Source organism: Myxine glutinosa, chromosome 7, assembly GCF_964187855.1.
Source record: "Myxine glutinosa chromosome 7, kmMyxGlut1.1, whole genome shotgun sequence".
Lineage (NCBI taxonomy): Eukaryota > Metazoa > Chordata > Myxini > Myxiniformes > Myxinidae > Myxine > Myxine glutinosa.
This window is the reverse complement of record NC_136267.1, coordinates 48997930-49022031: the sequence shown is the minus strand read 5'-3', so window position 1 is coordinate 49022031 and position 24102 is coordinate 48997930. Positions and strand designations below refer to the sequence as shown.

The following is a 24102-nucleotide window of genomic DNA, read 5'->3' as shown; positions in this document are numbered from 1 at the left end:
GCTGAATCCCTAGTATTCATCTACATATTACATACTTAAAATGGTATAATCTTCTATTCCAGCGACCTAGAGTGTGCTTCATGTGACCATGTCACAACTGACACAATGATGGATTGGTGGGATGGTTGGAGTTGGCTTGCAAAAATAAACAAGTTTGATTTAAACCCCTTCAGCTGTTTTCAAGTATCACAATTTCACCAGCCTTGACACGTTTCATATCGATCGGTGAAGCGGTTTCAGAGGAAGGATTTTTTAAAATATCGGCTTTCAAGCTAATATGGCTGCCACACCACGTGACTTATAACCTTAAAATATGTACACTCTGCATATGTATGGGTAGGGGATCACATTTGTGAAGTTTCGTGTTGATTGGATAAGGTTAGTTTTTCTATCCAAGATGGCTGCCAAACCACATGACCTACGATTATATCATCATTTTAAAACTACATGCAACAATGGTGTGAGATGATATTTGTAAAAATTTGCATCAATAGGGTAAGCGGTTTCAGATATATAATCATTTAATATTTTCCTTCAATCCAATATGGCTGCCACACCATCTTACTATAATTCACCAAATGTCCGTGTGTCTGTCCGTTCCCAGGTACCACAAAAACGGCTGAACCGATTGCAACAAATTTTTGGGTGGGTAATCCTGGGACCCCCAGGAGTAAAATAGGCTTTATTGTTTTTCCAATTTTCCCAAACACGATGGAATAATATTTACCGATATGAACAGTGATGTGGCTTTTATTGAAATTCTACAAATACTGTTTCGATTTTGATGAGAATTACGAACCTGCAGCGAATCCGGAAGTCGACAGATGACGGCAATGAGCGGGTTTGATAATATCCCAATACAACAGTCATTTAAAACGGTATTTTGTTAAAGTACCGATTGATGATTGGAATTGAGTGAATACAATTACGATGTTGAATTCGTTATTGTATTCACCCAACCGTACGGAACTTCACATCAGTATTTAAATATTTGTTTGTCACGAATGTTGTTAAAAGTTTATTTTTTTTATTAATGCTATTTAATTTGTGATTGGAGTTATGCTGTTTGGAATGAAGAAAGATATCGAGTTCAAGTGAATGACGAAATGCCGTGATGGTTTCTACTTTCTAAACGTGAAATTCGCGGATCGCCATATGCAGATTCGCCACGGACCCACGATCGATGTTTCTATACGTGAACGTACCCGTTTGTTTGCGAACGGGTACGTTTTTCATGGAAGTCCTTTACGAACTTGCTGTCCATGTCTGACGTGTGACTGAAGGTGCTACAGGAATGTGGAATTTATTTGTTTCATGCTTTAACATTCACTGTTTCTGCATTGTCTGTTTGCTTCCGGCCTCCCACCCGTGCGCGGCACGGGTACCTCACTAGTAAATTTAATATTTCAAAACAAATGTGTCATATCACGTGCATGCAAGCAATTTCAGATTTTTAGGATAAGGAATTTGATTAAAACATTTTTGGCTGGTATACCACTTCACCTATGTCATCATTATAATGCTTTTGTTCCCCATTGGGAGTACTTCACAATGTGCCAAGTTTCAAATTTTTCCATTCAGCAATTTCCAAGAAATAATTTTTTAATTATGTGTGTTTAATCCAAGATGGCCACCATACCATGTGACCTATGACATAATTATTATAAAAACATTCTGCATGGGTGTCACTTCTATCCTGAAAGATTCGTCTCAATTGGACATGTGGTTGCTGAGAAAAACGAGATTTAGTCCGTACGGATGGATGGACGGACGGACGGACGGACGGACGGACAACCGGAAAACATAATGCCTCCGGCCACCTTCGGGGATAAAATGGAGGCATAAAATGGGAAGAGAGACAAGTGAAATGGACAGAAAAAATTTATTCAACTAGACATGAGATTGCAAAAGGATGGATCATTCATCTGTTACTAAAGCCTGGTGTTGGCTTAGCGGTCAGGGTGCCGGCTTGGGATCCTAGGATCCTGGCTTTGAATCCTGGTCGATCGCTAAATTAACACCAGGGGGGTTGACTCAGCCTGTCATCCTTCCGAGGTCGGCAAATTGAGTACCAGCTTGCTGGGATGAATGATCCCCACGTGTACCCGGTCCACTCGTATACCGTATCCCTGCGCATCGTAAGAGGCGACTCAGGGTTGGCACCAGAAGGGCATCCGGCCATAAAAACTGCCTCAAACAGGGAACCATGATTGTCATGGGACCCGCAAGGCTAACCCCCGCTCTAGCGGGGAAAATGGCCTTAAAACGATCATTCATTCATTCATCTGTTACTGCATTGATGCTCTGCCTCGACCAAAGCCTCCACGCTAAAGGGAAGAAAAAATGGGGGAGAAAGGGTTTGGAAAGGGAGAGAGAGAATGCATAAGCGGTTAGTCATGGCAAGGAATTGAAATCGGTGATGAAAAGTAGAAAATAGCACAGATTTCAGGAAAAACTTTGAGGATGTGCAATAAATATGGGAAAATGGAGAAGAGGGCACCAACAAGTGCTTGAAAACCTGGTTTGAGCCCATGAGAAGCAAACGAGGCTTTGCCAGATCAAGGGCCAAATCATTTAAGGGATAATACACTCGTGGTGCGAACGGCAGTTTGGAATCGAACGTCCGAAGCAGATACTGAACTTCGTTCAACACAAGGAAATTGGAAACTTGAATTTGAATCCCTTTTGTCCCAAAATTTGCATCCTCTGGGATCGGCCCTTTTGCCTCCCTTTACCTTATTTAAAATGTGTGGTGCGGGTGCTTACAAATTGGAAGTCAGAAGTCGCTCCGGCGCCAGCATCGCCCTTCTTGTCTCCTCCAGCTGCAAAGCACAAAGTGGATCATCAATACACAGCGCCCGACATAAAGAACGAGCAAGCACATAATACAATCACATGACCCATTCATACGTATCCGCGTGTTTAATATTCTATTGGACCAAATCGCCATTGTGAAAATAAAAAAATAATAAAGAGCACACGGGTAACCAAGCACGGTGATAGGACGACCATTCACCATAAATGTGTTAGCAGGTGATGATAAATCCACATCACATGTATGAAAATAGCATCAAATATCATAAATACAATCAGCAGAATCATCGAAAGGGCTGAGCTTGGATTTTAATTTGAACGTTCATTGGTTTTCGGTCGCTCGGCTTGATTTTTGCATTATGAGGGGTAACGCGTTTGGTGTTAACCTCGGATGCCCAGGTCATGTGGTGCAGCACACAAAATCTCACTTTAGGCCGATCTCCTCCAAAATAAGATCGGCAAACAGCTTTAATGAGGCCAAACAATCATCACCATGGAAACAAGCAAAACACCGAATTTGAGGGGTAAAGGTGCAAGCCTGCCATTTGATGTATGCGTTTTGAGAAGCCGCACTCGGACTTGGGTCAGAAGCCTTATTCCAGATCTCCAAACAGATACCATTACAACAGTCTATCAAATGGGACTTCTGGGCAACTACAGGGTTCTTTCATTTGCTACAACCACGGAAGAAGAAAACAATTTAATGTCCATATAAAATTAAAGTTCTCGTAAAGGTTTAAATCAAGCAATAAACTCTTGAGGTGAGATGCGGATTGTAAAAGTGGAGTAGAGCAAATAAATAAGCAAATAAATAAATAAATAAGCAAATAAATAAATAAATAAGCAAATAAATAAATAAATAAATGAATGAATGAATGTTCCAAGTGTTCATATTCTACATTCACAGCCTGCGGAAAGACAGAGCATTCACCGGAAGTTGACGCTGCTTCTGGGTACGGAAGAATATTGCGGCAACGAGTAGTTTCGGCTCCATCTGGTTATGCAACGGTATTGTATTTACGAGTGCTTTCCGAGAGGGCTGCGTATACGAGTGGACCGAAGCGCCAGTCAGTCACCATTATCTTTGCTGTGTGCAGGGTCGTGTCGGTGTGTTCGGGTATCGCTCAGTGATTAACCCTTTAAATTAATATCAATTCGAGTTCAGACTATGCCAGGATGTCGGCTGCACATCGAACGCTCGACGAACCTCGCGTTTTGACAATATCACGATTATGAGAAATCAAAATGGCTACAGTTAGTCAAGACAACAGAACACAGCTCCAGGAAAGGGATGGTACGTACGGCCAGAGACCCGGCGGTAAGTATCGCGGTCGGTTTCTCCACGACCCAGACGCGAGGGACGATCGTCACCAAAGCCTGCACGCACGAATACAGAGAAAGAAAAGGTAACCACACAGAAGTAGCAGGTAATATAAAAATGAGGGATACATTTGGTACATAACCAAACCAGGTAGGAACACCAGGAGGAGGTTAAACACAGGTAGTCATTCGCAACGTCACCTTTTGGCCGAGGACGGGAAGTTTCCGGCCGGATTTGCCGGCGAAGCGTTGCTGGAACTATCTCGGGCGGGAGGTGAAGGAAGTCCCGAAGGTACTGGATACCTTCATTTGTAAGGTACCAGTAATAGTGACGCCACGCAAACTGTTCCTTGACTAAACCGCGAGATTTCAGAGACTGATGGGAGAAACGGTGCAGAAGTCGCTCAGCATGACAAACTCAACAATTGATGGATTTCAAAAGGTTCGAGTACATGCGAGGTACCTGCATGGCTTTCATAACGTGCAGGTTCGGGACGTTGCGGTCGGCAAGTTCAGGATGCTTTGGGAGCCGAACATCCTTCCGAGCAACCATGACGCCTTCCTTGAAGAGGAGCTCGTAGATAGCGATCCGGTCTTTCTTGGGCATCAACATCCTTCGGGGAAGGAACAAACAAAAAAGGATTGAGTAATGGATGAGAAGAGGGAGACGCAGCACGAGTGAGTAAATAAATAGCAGAAACAAAGGGTGTGCGAGGAGTGGATGGGAGTAGGACAGAAGGAAGCACCATGCAGGGGTCACGGGTATTGTATGGGCCGGCACAGGATAACCTAGAGGGGTAACCAGGGTTTGAATGTGGGATCAACTATGAACTGTCAACATGGTGTGTCACAGGCAGGGCGATTCATCAAGGTATGTGCCATCGTGTCCGAGCATTAGGTGGTGGATGCGTCTTTCGTGAAGAGTAGGCGAGTTATCGCCAGCATCATCATGGACAAATTGCTGCTCTAACCTGAAGGGGCACTGCATTAGCAGCACAGTTTTGCTAATCTCTCTTCCTCCACCCAAGCAAATGATGCTACTGCAACGTGCTGCACATGAAAGTTACAATCACCGAATCTTTCATGATCTGATGAGGGGGTTTGGGCCGAAACGAGGGTGATATTCACGCGTCTCCTTCTCAGAAGCAAAGCTCCCTATTATTAACAGAGATTCCCCAATATTGTAGGAATCCTTCGAAAAACACCGACACGGCCTCGCAGATTCACCGGAAGGTGAGCACAGTCAAGCACACGTACCTCGCACACCTGGGAGGGAGCACGACCTATGTTCGTGGATGGCGCACCAACCCGAGCAACAAATATTATTATTATCACCATTGCTCTCCTCGAGTACCGTAGCAAACGATGAAGATTCATTCCAAAGTAAATATTCATTTACTTTAGATATTAAATACTTAAAGTGAATATTAAATATTCATTCAATAGTACAGGTATCTCCGTGCCCTCAGGTATCAGGTAGTATCTCCGCAGGTATCTCAGGTATCGTATACCTCAGGTATCTCCGCAGGACGCACGTGGTCCAGCAACAACCCCTTCCTAATGAAACTACCAACACCAGAACCACTGCTCACCTCCACTCACTAATTGCTCTCTTTTCCCGCTTGTGGAACCGCCTTCCATGGTCTCCACAATCTCATTCTTTCCTCCAGGTCTTCACCACCATATCAGGTCCAAAATGATGATGTTTTCTACACCCGTTAAACTACCTCCCATTCTTCCCAAAATTTGGCTTACTAGGGCATGCCCGTACTATATCTATATCTAAAATTATATCCCCCCCCCTCTATTTACATGAAATGGTTTGGTCCAAAGCGAACGGCTTGCGAGTACGGTGACAATCCCCCCCCCTCTATTTACATGAAATGGTTTGGTCCAAAGCGAACGGCTTGCGGAGTTTGGTAAAGAAATCGCCATAGCATGCACAAACGCGCAGGAAAGCGAAAGAATCGCAAATTAGTTTTAATTAGTTTTAAAACATAGTTTAACGCCAACATAGCGGCAACATAGTTTGCCAACGTGAAATAAATGAATACGCTCTCAAATGTGCCGTCCGAGGCAGAGTCTGTTCGCCACGTTCGGCACACGTGATAGCTCGCTGCTCTCTGATTGGTTGAATCGTTTTTTGGACATAGCTCGGTAACTACTTGTCCGATTAATATGAAACCTTGAAAAGGCACATCCTCGGGTCCCCAGCAATATACCTGGCAAGTTTCAAGTATATCGGACCCGTGGTTGTCGAGAAACAGCGGTCACAGACAAACATACAAACATACACACAGAGATTACTGGAATTATAGATAGATTGGCTTATGCGTCCATCCCTTGTGCTCTCCCTTAGGCTTACCCCTCATCGTTACCTGCATCCCCAGGTTGTCTGTCTCCGTCTACCATCTCCCTCCGCCCTGCTACTGGCGTTTCCCCCTTTTTCCTGCTGTCCCCTTTGTTATGTTGCGTCCTGATCTGTTCTGTGGCATAGCATAGCTCTTCCACGAGCTTCGACCATGTGTTTAAAAAAAAATCCACCAAAAACCAACCTGCCGCCTGTAAAGCTAACAGGGCCAAGCGAAAAGAGCTAGCTGCGCATGCGCGGATTGCGCGCCCGATGACGCGTCATTCAAAGAACCGGATGGTGTCACGGTTACCGAAGTCGTAATCGTGTTGTTTTTTAAAAAAATTTATAATCTATTTAGATATAGTTGAAAGTTATTTTGTCACAATAGTAAAGCTATATTTGAAAAGTAACACGCTTGAATTTATTACCAGCAGAGCAATCGTCTCTATAAACTTTTTTTTTAATTCAAAAATATTTAGCATAAAAAGAAATAATATTTCTCGCTTTGAGCATCTGAGAAGGTTGTAGAAGATATAAATAAAATATAAATCGTGTTTTCTTCCAAACCGGAAGGATAATCGAAACATACTACTCATTTCTTTGAGGTATCTGCGCATTATGTCGTAGAAGAAGAAGAAGAATAGTATGAGAACCCACGAGTAATCTTATTGAGTGCGGTCGCGTCATCCTTTCCATTAAACTATTATATGTTCTAAGATGTTATTTCATTTCAAAATCGTACTTTTTCTCTTTCTATCTTATATCCTCAACTCGCTGTTTTCCTTTTGCCTTTACTACAACTTGTTTGACCCAGTTTGCCTTGGACGATGTAGGCGGCGTCAGGTCAGTAAGCTTTTCAGGTGGTTTAACGTGTCCGAATTATGTAACCGTTTGATAATTACATTTTAATAGCGTTTTAGTACAGTAATTGACCTGAGAGGTTTGTAAAAGTGAAACAAAGTGAAATCGTTGAACAAAAAAGAAAAGAAAAAATAATACATGTAATTTCAAACAGCTTACTTCCGTCTTCCGTGAGAGGAAACGGTGACAGTGAGACGTGGCGGGAGTTTGCATGTCTGTGAGCGGCTTAAAGACTTCACACGTAAGTAGTACGTACAGAACATGTCGCCGAGGTTGTGTGTAAATAATGGACAGGATCGGGTAACGAACGTCTGGTCTAGTATAGGAGAGGACGTTCCGCTAGCGACCATATTTACGTGCAGGACAAAGACAGAATGAGAAGACATCAGATCAATCATTCAATGTACTTTATTATTCCAAGGACATTCCATTCCAAATTCCAAGGACATCAGCAGGCAATGTATAAACCCACACGATATAGGAAATCTTAACCTGAGTTCCTTGTGTCATGGGTCAGCCCGAAATGATTGGCAGGTAAGCTCTATGGAGTTGCAGAAATTCTGACATTACCGACAGTGATGGCACCAGAGTTGTTTGATTGGCTGAGTTTGCTGCTACAGAGAGAGGGTGAAAATGAGTTTTCCAAAGCGACCGTTATCAAGCCGATCCTTTATTTTTTCTTCACATACCATGGATAATCCCATGATAAAGTGGTTGGTTGTGGAACATTTCAACACCATGACCAACACATTGATGTTAGTGGGGAGTGTTGCAATGCCAAACGGATTCAACAACGGAATGGTACTTTTTAGGGCATTTTTGTTCCCACCATCAAGCATCATTTCACCCCACCAACTCTCCGCTCCCTCTACCCGAACCCACTCCTCCGCTCCCTCTACCCTCACCCACCCCTCTGCTCCCTCTATCCTCACCCACTCCTCCACTCCCTCTACCCTCACCCACGCCTCCACTCACTCTACCCTCACCCACTCCTCCGCTCCCCCTACCCTCACCCACTCCGCTCCCTCTCCCCTCACCCACTCCCTCTACCCTCACCCACTCCGCTCCCTTTACCCTCACCCACTCCTCCGCTCCCTCTACCATAACCCACTCCGCCGCTCCCTCTACTCTAACCCACTCCTCCGCTCCCTCTATCCTCACCCACTCCTCCGCTCCCTCTACCCTCACCCACTCCTCCACTCCCTCTACACTCACGCACTCTTCCGTTCCCTCTACCCTCACCCACTCCTTCTACCCTAACCCACTCCTCCACTCCCTCTACCCTCACCCACTCCCTCTACCCTCACCCACTCCCTCTACCCTAACCCACTCCTCCGCTTCCCCTACTCTAACCCACTCCTCTGCTCCCTCTACCCTAATCCACTCCTCCGCTCCCTCTACCCTAACCCACTCCGCCGCTCCCTCTACCCGAACCCACTCCTCCGCTCCCTCTACCCTCACCTACTCCTCCGCTCCCTCTACCTGAACCCACTCCTCTGCTCCCTCTACCCTAATCCATTCCTCCGCTCCCTCTACCCTAACCCACTCCGCCGCTCCCTCTACCCTAACCCACTCCTCCGCTCCCTCTACCCTCACCCACTCCTCTGCTCCCTCTACCCTCACCCACTCCTCTTCTCCCTCTACCCTAATCCACTCCTCCGCTCCCTCTACCCTAACCCACTCCGCCGCTCCCTCTACCCTAACCCACTCCTCCGCTCCCTCTACCCTCACCCACTCCTCTGCTCCCTCTACCCTCACACACTCCTCTTCTCCCTCTACCCTCACCCACTCCTCTGCTCCCTCTACCCTCACCCACTCCTCTGCTCCCTCTACCCTCACCCACTCCCTCTACCCTAACCCACTCCTCTGCTCCCTCTACCCTAACCCACTCCTCTGCTCCCTCTACCCTAACCCACTCCTCCGCTCCCTCTACCCTAACCCACTCCTCCGCTCCCTCTACCCTAACCCACTCCTCTGCTCCCTCTACCCTAACCCACTCCTCCGCTCCCTCTACCCTAACCCACTCCTCCGCTCCCTCTACCCTAACCCACTCCGCTGCTCCCTCTACCCTAACCCACTCCTCTGCTCCCTCTACCCTCACCCACTCCTCCGCTCCCTCTACCCTAACCCACTCCTCCGCTCCCTCTACCCTAACCCACTCCTCTGCTCCCTCTACCCTCACCCACTCCTCCGTTCCCTCTACCCTCACCCACTCCTCCGCTCCCTCGACCCGAACCCACTCCTCCACTCCCTCTACCCTCACCCACTCCTCTGCTCCCTCTACCCTAACCCACTCCTCCGCTCCCTCTACCCTAACCCACTCCGCTGCTCCCTCTACCCTAACCCACTCCTCCGCTCCCCCTACCCTCACCCACTCCTCCGCTCCCTCTACCCTAACCCACTCCTCCACTCCCTCCACCCTCACCCACTCCTCTGCTCCCACTACTCTCACCCACTCCCCTGCTCCCTCTATCCTCACCGACTCCTCTGCTCCCTCTACCCTACCCCACGCCCTGCTCCCTCTACCCTAACATATTCCTCCGCTCCCTCTACCCTAACCCACGCCTCCCTTCCATCTACCCTCACCCATGCCTCTTCCCTTTACCTTCGCACATTTCCCCTCCCTCTACCTTCACACATTCCCCCTCCCCATCATATTCTGGCACTTGTTTATTCACCTACCTCCATGCCATCCTCTTATATGAGCCTCAACATATGTATATTTGCAAAGAAATATGCAATGTTGCTGTGTTCAGTTTTAGGACTGCAGGTCTTAATGCTGTTTCAGGTTTTCAATGCACCTGTTGCTGACAGGATGGCCGAGAGGTGCGCACACTCGACTCTAAGCTGTCTAGCTTGGGTTTGAATCGGAACCCAGGTATAAACTGCCATCCTGGTTTCTCAGACAGAGTGATTAATCAGTGTATATGTCGTCCCTCAGATGGATGTTAATCTGGGCCTCCCATTTATCAGCATTAGCTGGTGGATGTTAAAGATCCCATGTTGTCCTTCGCGAAGAGTAGGTGAGCTATCACTGGCACGCTGGCCAAATTACAAACTCCTGCCCTAACCTACAGAGGGCACATCAGTGGCACAGTCGCATTCCTATCAATGATGCAAACCAGTAGCCACAGGCTGCATGCACACAAGGTGGATCATGCATGTGGACGCCTCGTCTGCAGTTCCTCCTTCCAGTTAATCAAAGCTACGTTTCCCGGACCCGATACCTTGTGTTTTACTGGTTTATTCCTTCGGCCACCAATGTTTTCACTCCTGTTTGTTTGTTTGTTTGTTTGTTTGTGAACAGGACATCTCAAAATATTATGGATTGATTTGGACGAAACTTGGTGGATAGGTTGGGTATCTGACGACGGACGAATTGATTCGATTTTGGTGAAGATCCAGATGCGAGGAGTTTCTAAGTGATTCGTCAACATTGAGAGATGAACACCCGTTAAATTAGACTTTGGTTCAGGTCCGGAAACAGATCCGACCTATAAGTGGGATGCAAAATGTAAACTGTTCAGCCTGGTGGAGATGTGCGCTCTGTTTTTCTCGTTTTAACTCCTGTTTTTCATCCAATTGTCGGAAATCCAAAAACCGTATCTTGTGTTGAATCGTTGAGTTTATGTCGCTGGTAAAGTCGGTTCTACTCGTGCGGGTCAGGTTGTTGCTTCTGCCTCCATTTTTGATTCTAAGTGCTTCCAGGTATTGTTACTAATGATGCTTCCTCTTAATCCTTTTCTCTGCCTCACAAACAACAAAACACTTTTCTTCACTTCAAAAAACAACAACAATAACAACAAAAAAAAACTCTTCTTTCTGGTCTTGCGCCTCTGCTCTTTCCGTGCTTTGTCCCCCTCCCTCCAGGTTTTTGCGGGGCTCACATGGGCCACCATCAACCATGTTCTTGTGAAACTATCGAAATCCAGGATCACTGCTCACCTCCACTCATTTGTGCCCCTTTCTCCCACCTGTGGAACCAACTAACTTCCACATCTTCTTCAATCTTCCTACCCTCCAGGTCTTCAAGACAACTGTTCACCACCATCTCAAATTGTCCCATATCCAAAAACAATGATCTTTTCCACACCCGTTAAACCACCTCTTCCTTCCCCTCTCTCCCCACCTCAAATGTTTTTTTTTTTTTGCATCTTATCCAACCCCTGCATTCTCCCCTCCCCCTCATCCCTTGTTTGTCCGTCTCCATCTGCTTTCTCCCTTGGCCCTGCTGATTTCATTCTCCCCGTTATCTTGCTGCTGTTCCTCTTATTATGTTGAATTCTGATCCATCCTGTGCTGTAGCTCTTCCATAAGCTTTGACTATGTATACAAATGCACCTGCCTGTCTTTCCATACAGAGATATGGCATTAAGCTGTATTACTGCGAAGAAAGTTGTAAATCTGATGGAAAGCCTCGTTGACAATACACCACGGTGGAGGAACAATGTGCTGCAGCCATATCTTGACAGTTTAACTGCAAAAGTACAACAGAGAAAGGATGCACTGAAAACACGAAGTGGTGAGAGATTAATGCTCGTGCTTGTGCTGACATTAGTGCTAGTGCTTGGTGGACCCCATTAAAAATATTTGTTTTTGTTTTTGCAGAGGCAACGGTGCAGCGAAATGAGCAAAAAGCAGCATGCTTGGAAACGGAAGAAGCTGCAGAGCGAGTACTTGCTGATCTTCATGAGAAGCAGGAAGTTGTGCAGAGCAAGCGACAACAGTTGGCCAACATTACACGGCAACTAGAATATCCTTTTAAAATAGCCTTGCTCCTCACACATCCTCCCCTTCCCCTGGTTCCCCACTTCCTCATGTGTACGGTGTAACTCTTAACCTCACGAATGCATGGAGGTGAAACAGAAACTGGAGGAAGTAAACGGTGAAATGCACAAGCTGGAAGAGAGAGAGAGCACAGAGGAGGAAATGGAAAAAACTGCACAACACAAGTACGAAACATTATTTCGCACACTAAATGAGTAATTTGTCAACTGTTGTCTCAAGCTCTTCAAATCTGCTTTTCTTTTGAAACTGATGCACTGTCACACGTGGTGTCAGCACTTATGGAAAGAAAGCGTTACGACGGTATCATCAGCTTTCACTTAATCAATCGTAGCTCTGTGCCGAAGAAGTGGAAGCAAGTTCAAGCTTGTTCCGGAGCGTTACGTTCTGTTGCAACAAGTTCAGAGAATGTGACAGAGTTTCACCTTGGGATATTACGAGCCAATTTTGATGCATTTCATGTTGAAACAATAATGTGTCATTACGCCGCCATCTTATACTTTGTGGGATGACATAATAAGGTACGATGTAGTCACCCCTTAACACACACATCTATATATATATATATATATATATATATATATATATATATATATATATATATATATATATATATATATATATATATATATATATATATATATATTGTTGCGGAGATGAGGACTGTATTTTTTTGATTGTGTGCTATATTATTATTATTATTGTTTATTCTGCGCCCCCCTACCTCCGGAGCTGTGTAAAGGTGAAAGGGCATCCCATAATTAGTCCACAAGCATACACGTCAGCCAAGTAATAGAATACCCCTGTTGATAGTTATCTCTTATTCTGTGTTTTAGGGTAAGGCTGTGTCTCCCATTAATTTAAGTACTCCATTGCACCAGTGAAAGAGAATAGATCCCCTTTCCTTCCCATCCCCAAAATCTCCATTTCCTTTTACACCCCCTTCCGTCATTGCCGGGCCTCGATTGCCGAATTACCTCCCCTCCAATAACCGCCATTGAACATGTGCTCGAATCGGAGAAGAAAGGCGTGCCCGCCCGTCGTCATCAAGGGCGGAGCCAGAGGGTCGCGCGACCAACCAGGGCCGAGGTGAGCACCCCGATGGGCGTGTCCTGAAGGCCGGCGGCTTAATCGCCGGAGGCGCTATAAAAGACGCGCACGCAAGAAGCAAGTGAGTCGGTTGCCAGGAGAGAGTCGTGAAGAGTCAGTCAGTAGAGTCGGTGGTCGGTGGTCAGTTGGTTGCGTTGGTTGCGGTGAGGAGTCGGTGGTGGTGGTCAGTTGGTTGCGTTGGTTGCGGTGAGGAGTCGGTGGTAAAGAGTGAGTGGACCAAGAAAGAGTTGAGGGTTGGACCAGACGAGTCGGACAAGGCCTGGCAAAGCACGCGACGTCCACAGCAGCCACAACAGCAGCGTGGGGGCCTGAACGGCGGTTTGGAGCAGGGCCGTAAAGGAACGGCGGCTGCTAAACGCGCCGGTTGAGCTGCAGGACCCCCCTTGGACCTTCCTCTCCCTCCAGCCATCCCACTCCTGACACCAATTGTTACGGGTCGCGGACAGATGTTATATTGACCGAGCGGTGGTGTATTACCGCGACCTAACAGGATCCCCGACTCACCCGATTCCACCCAAACGTTGGCCGGATCGCACCGCAGCGAGTCAATAGGGAAAAGACAAAGGCGACACGGATGTGAAGAAGAAGAAGAAGAAGACAAAAAGGTTGGAAATACTACTAAATTTATTCCTACTATTTACATGCTCAAAGTAACCAAGGAGAAGGAAAGATAATAAAATAATATACAGAAGGATCAGAGACACAGTGCAATTATTAACTTATACAGCTTAATTAACCCAGGACAGAACAAACAGAACAAACTCACGTACCCAAGAAGGATGGAATGGAATGAATGTTGGAAGGAGGAATGGGAAGGTTCAGCTGGGGCAGATGGTTCGGGCTTGATCCCGCACGGGACGTCGGCTGGACCTCGACGGCCACCGATGCCACCGCTATCTGGTCCCCGCGGGGTAACGGGTTGAAGCTGCCTGGTGGAGTCAACGCTGCTTGTGGAGCCAAAGCTGCTTCTCTGGCTCAGCTCAGGGCGCGTCTGCCGTCTCTGGCGCAACTGCTGGTAATGGCCCTTGGCACCTTCTCTCTCTTGGCCCTGGTGTCTCCTCACCATCGACAACTCAACGCAACCAACGCAACCACTGACCACTCGACGCCACCACTTCTCACCACCGACTTCTTACCACCGCAACCAACGCAACCACTGACCCTCCTCTGACGACCAACTCACTCTTGACGGCACACTCACTCCTTGGCATGCACTTTTTCCTCACACACCCCATGGTCGGACATTCTCGCACACCTCTTTTTTCGCACACCAGACCTGTCGCACACTTCACCAACGGCCTTTCACGAACACCCGGATCCAAACCAATCCCCAAGCCGACTGAAGCTTTCCTCACATCATATACATTGCCACTCACCTCCGTACCTCGTCGTCGCACCTCCTTTGCCACCTGCAAACTCTTTATTTGGTTAGTGAGCATCACATTATGAGTTGAGCACCGACCTTGTACCAATTCCATTACCTCCTCCTGGATTTCTCTCTTAGTTTCTGTCCGTCTCTTCTTAATTTCACTCACCTCTTCTTCCACTTCCTCTAATTTTTGTTTAACCTCTTTTATTTCTCGGTGCGTCTCCTCAAGTTCGTCCTCTAAGGCTACCGTGACCGTCTCTATGTGCATCCTCACCTCTCAGTCCTTTGTCTCCATTATCTCTGTCACCTCGTCCACCCTCATTGTCAGTTCCTCACGTACCATCTGACATTGCCTCTGCGTCGCTATTAATTCATTTTTAATTTCTTTTTGTGTTGCCTTTAACCCTCCTAGTACCGCAGTGTTCTTTTGAACCTGCTCCACTAGTTCTTTTTGTCCCTCCGTCAGCTGTTCCACCTCCTCCGTCAGATCTTCTATTCCCCCTTGTAACTTTGCCGTATTATTCCTCACTTCTTTCTCCATACGCTTCTCACCTCGCTTTACCTCCTCGCGTAGCCCCGAAACCTCCTCACCCACACCTCGTCGTATCTCCTCCTTCATCTCCTCCCTTTCTTTTGTAGATGCCGCCCTCATCTGTCCCAATTCATCCCTCTGAGCATCCAGTTTGGTTTCTACCCCGATTTTTACCTCCTCTATCTGCTCTCCCATTTGTTTAATTTCTCTGGCGGATTGCTCCCCTATCTCCCGCAATTTGTCCTCCATCCTATTTTCTAGCCCCATTAACTCATTTTTCATCCCCTCTATCTGATTCTCCTGGGCAGCCATTCTATTTTCCACCCCCGTTAACCCATGTTTCACCTCTTTTATCCCGTTGTCTAACGCCTCACCGGTACCCCTCACTTCGTCCCTCATTACCCCCATTTGGCCCCCCATTTCTCCCATACTGCTTTTCAAACCTCTAATTTGGTCTCCCAATTGCTCACTATTCTTTTCCATAAGGGCCTTCATTTGCATCATAAAAAGGTTCAAATCCACCAGCGGCGCTGCTGCGGTCGCGGGCGCGGCAAAATTTGGTGCCGCTACACCCACGTGCGCGAGGACGCCATTTTGTGCGCCTGATACCCCCTCAACCGCCTCCTCATTGCTCTCCTCCTCCCTTTCATCCACCTACATTTCCCCTAGGTCCTGGGTCGATTCTACCCCATCTATCTCTCCCACCGGCATCCCGTCGCCTTGACCAGCCATGGCGTGATTTCAAAATTCGGGTTTTGCTTTAAAACAAAACAAATTTCGTCCGCTCCAAATTTTGACCAAATTTTTTCTAGATGTTTTAAAAAAAAATTTGGTTCGGGCCCCGAATCTCACTCCCAGACACCAATTGTTACTGATCGCGGTTTAGATGTTATATTGACCGAGCGGTGGTGTATTACCGCGACCTAACAGGATCCCCGACTCACCCGATTCCACCCAAACGTTGGCCGGATTGCACCGCAGCTGCTCAATGAGGGAAAAGACTAAAACGACGAATGCAAAGAGGAAAACGAAGGCAAAGAAGAGTAATTGGATTTATTGTACACACACAAGCAAAAAGGAGCAATCAAGGTTTATTTACAACACGTAAGACGCAGGTGACAAAGTGAAAATACTAGCTTATACAGACTTAATTAACCCAGGACAGAACAAACAGAACAAACTCACGTACACAAGAAGGGTGGAAAGGCAGGAGGTGGATGGCTGGAGGGAGAGGAAGGTCCAAGGGGGGTCCTGCAGCTCAACCGGCGCGTTTAGCAGCCGCCGTTCCTTTACGGCCCTGCTCCAAACCGCCGTTCAGGCCCCCACGCTGCTGTTGTGGCTGCTGTGGACGTCGCGTGCTTTGCCAGGCCTTGTCCGACTCGTCTGGTCCAACCCTCAACTCTTTCTTGGTCCACTCACTCTTTACCACCGACTCCTCACCGCAACCAACGCAACCAACTGACCACCACCACCGACTCCTCACCGCAACCAACGCAACCAACTGACCACCGACTCTACTGACTGACTCTTCACGACTCTCTCCTGGCAACCGACTCACTTGCTTCTTGCGTGCGCGTCTTTTATAGCGCCTCCTGCGATTAAGCCGCCGGCCTTCAGGACACGCCCATCGGGGTGCTCACCTCGGCCCTGGTTGGTCGCGCGACCCTCTGGCTCCGCCCTTGATGACGACGGGCGGGCACGCCTTTCTTCTCCGATTCGAGCACATGTTCAATGGCGGTTATTGGAGGGGAGGTAATTCGGCAATCGAGGCCCGGCAATGACGGAAGGGGGTGTAAAAGGAAATGGAGATTTTGGGGATGGGAAGGAAAGGGGATCTATTCTCTTTCACTGGTGCAATGGAGTACTTCAATTAATGGGAGACACAGCCTTACCCTAAAACACAGAATAAGAGATAACTATCAACAGGGGTATTCTATTACTTGGCTGACGTGTATGCTTGTGGACTAATTATGGGATGCCCTTTCACCTTTACACAGCTCCGGAGGTAGGGGGGCGCAGAATAAACAATAATAATAATAATATAGCACACAATCAAAAAAATACAGTCCTCATCTCCGCAACAATATATATATATATATATATATATATATATATATATATATATATATATATATATATATATATATAAAACACTGTGTGTGTGTGTGTGTGTGTGTGTGTGTGTGTGTGTGTGTGTGTGTGTGTGTGTGTGTGTGTGTGTGTGTGTGAGATGTTACCGATAGACTCCTAAACGGAGAGGCTCACGTGCTTGATATTTGGCATAGACATGGCCATTGAGCCTGGGAAGAACATGGCCTACCTAAAAATATTTGACGAGATCCATATTTTTTTATTCATATTTACCTCAGCGCATTTCAGCGAGGAACATTATACACGGAATCTCAGCCGGTGGCAGAGCAGCGCGCTGATTCGCTCAGAGCGATCACGTGATGTTCCAACCTTGCCGCCATAATGTCACAGTTATGCGTTCGCACGTAATTCAGTTTTTTCACATTTCAGCGAGGAACATTGCCATTCACACCACATAGGTTTTTTTTTTCTTTCATCTTTAGATCCATATTTTTAGCCATAATCTAGCGAACGTAGCGTAGCTAATGTAGCGTTAGCATAACGTAGCGTAGCGTAGCGATCCTCGCTCAGGATCTTCGTCAGGTTCGCGAGCGAGTTAGCCAAAACGTAAGAGTGAAAATATATCGAATTTTTAATTCATATTTACCTCAGCGCATTTCAGCGAGGAACATTATACACGGAATCTCAGCCGGTGGCAGAGCAGCGCGCTGATTCGCTCAGAGCGATCACGTGATGTTCCAACCTTGCCGCCATAATCTCACAGTTATGCGTTCGCACGTAATTCAGTTTTTTCACATTTCAGCGAGGAACATTGCCATTCACACCACATAGGTTTTTTTTCTTTCATCTTTAGATCCATATTTTTTGCCATAACGTAGCGCATTATGGCTCACTCGAGCTCGAGTTAGCCAATCACCTGGGAGCATGAGGCCACGTTGGCCACGCCCACGACACGACGCAGAGTTGCAATCTTGCGTTTGCGTCGTTTGTTTGATTGCAGAAGTTGCAATCTTCATTACCACGTGTAAACGTAAAAGTGAAAAAAATTGAATTTGTCTACGAGTGAGTGACTGGAAGACTGACTGTGATAAAGGCAATGGCACGTTGCAATCTTGCGTTTGCGTCGTTTGTTTGATTGCAGAAGTTGCAATCTTCATTACCACGTGTAAACGTAAAAGTGAAAAAAATTGAATTTGTCTACGAGTGAGTGACTGGAAGACTGAAAATGGCACCGAAGAAAAGAAATTTGTCCTGTTCAACCTCCCGAGTAAGGAAAATCGCTGATCGGAGACTCCATGAAACCGATGAAGGTACTTTTCACCATCGACAAGCCAATCAAGAACGTGTCTCTAGATTCAGACAGCGAGAGACAGAAGATGAGACAGAGGCACGTCTAAACGCCAATCAACAACGTCTGGCGAGGGCCAGACAGCGAGAGACAGAAGATGAGACAGAGGCATGCCTAAACGCCAATAAACAACGTCTGGCGAGGGCCAGACAGCGAGAGAGAGAAGATGAGACAGAGGCACGTCTAAACGCCAATCAACAACGTCTGGCGAGGGCCAGACAGCGAGAGACAGAGGATGAGACAGAGGCACGTTTGAACGCTAATCAACAACGTGTGGCGAGGGCCAGACAGCGAGAGACAGAAGATGAGACAGAGGGCACGTCTAAACGCCAATCAACAAAGTGTAGCGAGGGCCACAGACAGCAGGAGACAGAAGAACAGCGCCAAAAACGACAACAACTGGCAACCATCAGGCAGACGGCAGCCGGCCATTGCATGGGAGAAGGCTGCATTCAGTTACAATCAGAACACTGACTACTCCTCAAACGTTGATATTGGCTCCATGACGTTCACCTGTCAGTTTTGCCATGCCTTGAAATAGGGGAGAAACACCCGGAATGTGTTGCAGGGGAGGCAATGTCCTTTTGCCTTCTCTCCAATCTTCACCGGAACCTTTGAAAGAACTACTTCAATCAACTACCCCTTCCTTTCCCCCCTTCCCCTTCCTCCCTTCCCCTTCCCCCTTCCCCTTCCCCTCCCCTCCCCCCTCCCCCTCCCTCTCCCCTCCCCTTCCCTCTCCCCCTGCCCCTCCCCCCTCTCCCCCTGCCCCTCCCCCTCCCCCTCTCCCTCCCCCTCCCCTCCCCCTCCCCTCCCCCCTCCCCTCCCCTCCCCCCTCCCCTCCCTCCCTCCCCCTCCCCTCCCCCCTCCCATCCCCCCCTCCCCCGTTCCCCTACCCCTATCCTCCCCCTCCCTCCCCCCTCTACCCTACCCTCTCCCCTTCACCTCCCCCCTCCACCCTACCTCTCCCCTTCCCCTCCCCCTCCCCTTCCCCTCCCTTACCCCCTCCTCCCCCTATCCTCCCCTTCCCCCTTCCCCTTCCCTCTCCCCCCCTCCCCCTCCCCCTGCCCCCCTCCCCCCTCTTCTCCCCTTCCCCCCCTCTCCTCCCCTCCCCCATTCCCCTTCCCCCTCCCCACCCCCGCCCGGCAGTGCCGGGTACTTCTGCTAGTATATATACATATATACACACACATACACGAGTAAAAAGCCCGTCCAAAATGACAGGTTGGAAGAGTTTTGTTTCGACGGTACAACCCTCGTGAGCGTGCCAAAGTCTGAAGCGTCCGCCTGGTGTCAGGTGTGCTTGTATCTTTTTTATTCATTAGACATCCTATGGATGTAAATGAACACTCGGTTTTTTATTCTGTGCGTGCGTTGCACATCACGTACAGTGAATTTCACCTCCCTTCACTTTGTATTTATTGTATTAAAAAAACCCGCTTCTGTATACCGCCCTTGAGGCTCGGTTTGCAAGCCACCGTCTACAATTCCAATAGAAAAGACCTAATTACTCTTTTTTGGAAAATGTTTTTCGAGTTTGTTTTATCCTCAACTAGAACGTAGTGAACACACAATCGTGTTAAAAGATTGGCCTTTAACCCTTTGAGTACGGATGACATCCAGTGCTGCAACCCGCGAAAAAGTTTTGTGTACGGATGATGTTACTACACGTCATCGACTATACCTATAAATAGATCGTCAGTACGTGGTTGCATTCCCGTACCAAAATGCCAAATTAATCACGCATAAACGATGACTTTAATCAAATTTTCTTTTTTTTGCACCGAGTCTAAAACCATGTTAGCGACTGTGAAAAATGAAATGAGATATCGAATTAGAGTTGAAATAAAACTGTGAGAGAGAGCAAGACACCATGAACCTAACAAAAGTGTGTGTATATATATATATAGTGTGTGTATATATATACACACAAAAGTGTGTATATATACATAAAATATATATATATATACCATATAAAACAGTCAGTTTCTGTGTTTGTACAGATGTCTGCCCCCCTTCACAAGGGTAGGTTTCAACCCTTTGAGTACAGGATTTTTTTTTGATAAAACTACCCCCGGTATTTTTACCCCCGGATAAAAATACCGGGGGTATTTTTATCAAAAAAAAAAATCCTGTACTCAAAGGGTTGAAACCTACCCTTGTGAAGGGGGGCAGACATCTGTACAAACACAGAAACTGACTGTTTTATATGGTATATATATTATTTTTTTAAATGTATATATACACACTTTTGTGTGTATATATACACACACTATATATATATACACACACTTTTGTTAGGTTCATGGTGTCTTGCTCTCTCTCACAGTTTTATTTCAACTCTAATTCGATATCTCATTTCATTTTTCACAGTCGCTAACATGGTTTTAGACTCAGTTGCAAGAAAAAGAAAATTTGATTAAAGTCATCGTTTATAGAATGAATTGCATTTTAAATGAGAAGGCCTGTAACATAAAGGCCATTCATTGAGACTCCCTCATTGCTTTATCTCGACTCTAATTCACCATCACAGTCGCTGGGATAGTTCAAGTCTCAGTTTCAGTTAAAGTTGAGAAAATAGGCAATGTATTCCAACAGCCGTTTTGAATGTATCTGGTCGGTCGAGATGTGGGTACGGGGAAGGACAAATGGGAAGGAGAGGAGAGAACGTTCCCAGGACTTCGTTATTTATATTAATACTTAGTAAAAGTACAGCGACTGATCCTGAAGTTCGGGATCGAATCGAAGTCTAATTATATATTATTATTTACATATTCCAACCATGGAATTAAACAATACAGTACTTCAAAAATGTACATAATAATGTAAACCAACTATGGAATACAATATTTATTAATAACGTTTGGTTTTAATCTATTTTTACTTTGTAAAGCGAAAGGTTTTCGATACATTCAAGTTTTAAAAGAAGAAGAGTCATGGGGTCCATAGGCCTCTGATGTGAATTTTAAGACTGAATCAACACTTATTGGATGATAAATTACGTTTTGAAGAAACAAAGGTACATTTTGATTCCAACTCGAGCAAAGGAATCCAGGTAATGCCTGTTTGGTTTGGAGCGATTATACACCGCCCAAAGAAGATGCGTTTCATAGCTATGGGGAATAAAATCGTGAGATCTTTAATAATAAATATATTTTTTGGTTTTCACATGAGTTTTCAAGGCTGAATCGTGTTCACATCCAGGATTAATAAAGAAACTCAATTTCACGTGTGCATGGATATGTAATTCACAGATGTAAATAAATAAATAAATAAATACAGACGGGAAATTACCCAAGACATATTTTTCTGTTCTATTTTATAAGCTATGTGCACGTACACTTTGAAGAAGTTTATTTGAAATCTTTCATTTTAAAAATGTCATTTGGTATGCTGTAACGAATACAGTAACTTTGGTTTTCGCAGGACAGAAAGGTGTAAGGTAATCTATATAAATAATAAAGGAGGAGTGTCTGTGTGTGTGTGTGTCTGTCTGATGTCCGCTTATAACTCAAGAACTACACATCGGAGAAAAGATTTAGACACAGATTCGGAATCGGCATAAATTCCGGTGGTCATAGGCTACTTTTTATTTTAATATCAATGGTTTAAAAAACCGGGCCAGATGCAATTCCATGGTGTAGTTTGTGGCGGCGCTATTGCCCCTTTCCGATCCCAAGACGCATTGCGGTTCCGATTCGCGATAAGGTCTATGTGCTATCATAGCACTTTCTATGCACTTTTCCACCTTTTCCATACCTTTTAATCAGATTTACCTTATCGTCCATCGTAACCACATTACGCTTGGAAACACTAGCATTATCCTTCTTCGGACCCATGGCTAACACAGACACAGTAAAGGAATACTGTACGTCGCCTCTGTTTTGAATGAGAATCAGCGGTTGCGCGTACATACAGTATACTGTACGTACATATTTATATATATTTAATGTGCTTTTTATTGTATTATTAAATTGTTTTTTTGCTTCTTTTATTGTAAATTATGTACTATTTTATTTATTTTAAATATATATTTTAAGGAAAACATTGTTTTCACGTCCGTAGGAGTGACGTAATGTCGCACATATGACGTTCGCTGCCCGGTCATGAAAGAAATTATGATTCTCTTGCCAAAGTGACATGAATATCAGGCAGTAAACCTCCCAACTGAGTTTCTCAACAGTCATCAGCCTCAAGGACTCCCAACACACAGGTTGATTTCTCAAGGTGGAGCACCAATCATGCTTCTAAGGAATCTTGATCCACCAAAGGCTGTGTAATGGAACACGATTGACAATCCAGCAAATGATGCCGCATGTCCTAGCCATCTCTCAGGGACAATACAGAGGAGAGAAAGTATTCATTCAAGGATACCACTTAATCCACCTGACCTTCCATTCTCCTTCAAGAGGATTCAGTTCCCCATCAGGCTATGTTTTGCTATGTCATCAACAGGGCGCAGGGGCAATCATGAAGGTTGTTGTAGCCTGAACTTCACAGAACAAGTGTTTGCCCATGGCCAGCGGTACGTGGGGCTGCTCGAGGGTTGGAAACCAAGCAATCGTTATGTCTTGGCACCACGTAAGAAAACCAGAAATGTTGTATACCCAGAGGTTTTGAGAAATTGAAAATTGAAAAAACGTCATATAGGAAATGTATGTGATATTGCTCTAAAATATACATGTTCTTTTCATCATATATTTGTATTATTCTTATCAACCCGGGCGAAGCCGGGTACCTCAGCTAGTCTCTATATATATAAAGGAGGAGTGTGTGTGTGTGTGTGTGTGTGTGTGTGTGTGTGTGTGTGTGTGTGTGTGTGTGTATGTGTGTCGTCTGGATGTCCGCTTATAACTCAAGAACTACACATCGGAGAAAAGTTTTAGACACAGATTCGGAATCAGCATAAAATCCTGGTGTTATAGGCTACGTTTTATTTTAATATCAATGGTTTAAAAAACCGTGCCACCTGCAATTCCATGGTGGCTTGTGGCGGTGCTAGACGTTCGGGGTTGTATTGCAATGGTTTGTCGGGTTTGGCTGTGGGTCCAGAATAGCTCCCCATTTCCTCATGTTCTTCCACTTTTATTTGAATCTTCTGTTACAATGCCTTCCTTATGTACCTTATATCCCCCCGACGAGGCCTCTACATAATTTCATGCGGCAGAATTTCGTGCATTTTGAGTGAAAGAGTGAGACGAAGTTGTAGAGGAAGAAAGAGGCGTGGCCACTGTGGAGGGCCTCGATCGTGAGTGGAAATGGCGGGAATTGCGTTTGTATCGCAAAGTAAAGGATCTGCATTCATTTCTGAACTTGCATTGGTGGATTGTTATACATCTGCATTTTTTTCATTAAAAAACTTTATGTTGAACTTGAAGGCTCCAAGCACGGACTATATATATAGCCCTCATTGAGGTAAAAATAAAAGTAAAAATCCTGCTATCGCTTGCCAAGCTAGCCGTTCCCCCCCCCTCCCCCCTCCCCTCTCCTCCTCCCCCTCCCTACTCCCCTCCCTCCTCTTC

General features: G+C 46.0%; 3 protein-coding genes across 5 annotated transcripts in view; 2 read left to right on the top strand and 1 right to left on the bottom strand.

Annotated features, from left to right (window-relative positions):
- Positions 1-1492, top strand: part of TTLL1 (TTL family tubulin polyglutamylase complex subunit L1) — a 45997-nt gene extending 44505 nt beyond the window's left edge. Inside the window, exon 11 of one of the 2 annotated variants that reach the window (XM_068122270.2) lies at positions 605-1492. The gene's annotated coding sequence lies outside the window, so the exon portion shown is untranslated. Of the gene's footprint in view, positions 1-62 lie in introns of both variants that reach the window. The other variant, XM_068122271.2, reaches the window with a different exon arrangement.
- A 371-nt stretch (positions 1493-1863) lies between these two features.
- On the bottom strand, positions 1864-4782 carry LOC137431210 (small ribosomal subunit protein eS10). The gene is made up of 5 exons (XM_068122279.2): positions 4598-4782; positions 4336-4510; positions 4117-4191; positions 2767-2822; positions 1864-2327 (listed from the first exon to the last, which is right to left on the bottom strand). The coding sequence occupies exons 1-5, from the start codon at positions 4745-4747 to the stop codon at positions 2289-2291; spliced, it is 495 nt and encodes a 164-aa protein (XP_067978380.1). The 5' UTR covers positions 4748-4782; the 3' UTR covers positions 1864-2288.
- Positions 4783-7520: 2738 nt separating this feature from the next.
- Positions 7521-24102, top strand: part of LOC144892935 (uncharacterized) — a 63468-nt gene continuing 46886 nt past the window's right edge. Inside the window, exons 1-4 of one of the 2 annotated variants that reach the window (XM_078781675.1) lie at positions 7521-7589; positions 11710-11870; positions 11957-12101; positions 12202-12300. In XM_078781675.1, the coding sequence (XP_078637801.1) occupies positions 11714-11870; positions 11957-12101; positions 12202-12300 (401 nt within the window). In that variant the 5' untranslated portion in view covers positions 7521-7589; positions 11710-11713. Of the gene's footprint in view, positions 7590-11709; positions 11871-11956; positions 12102-12201; positions 12301-24102 lie in introns of those variants that run through there. The other variant, XM_078781674.1, reaches the window with a different exon arrangement.

Excerpts from the sequence above, each read along its gene's own strand:
- LOC137431210 (XM_068122279.2), bottom strand. The coding sequence starts at position 4,747 with ATGTTGATGCCCAAGAAAGACCGGATCGCTATCTACGAGCTCCTCTTC. Across the intron at positions 4,192-4,335 it reads TTCCCGTCCTCGGCCAAAAG|GCTTTGGTGACGATCGTCCC; the intron begins GTGACGTTGCGA and ends TCGTGCGTGCAG. Across the intron at positions 2,328-2,766 it reads CGACTTCTGACTTCCAATTT|CGTGGAGGCTTTGGTCGAGG; the intron begins GTAAGCACCCGC and ends TCTTCCCTTTAG.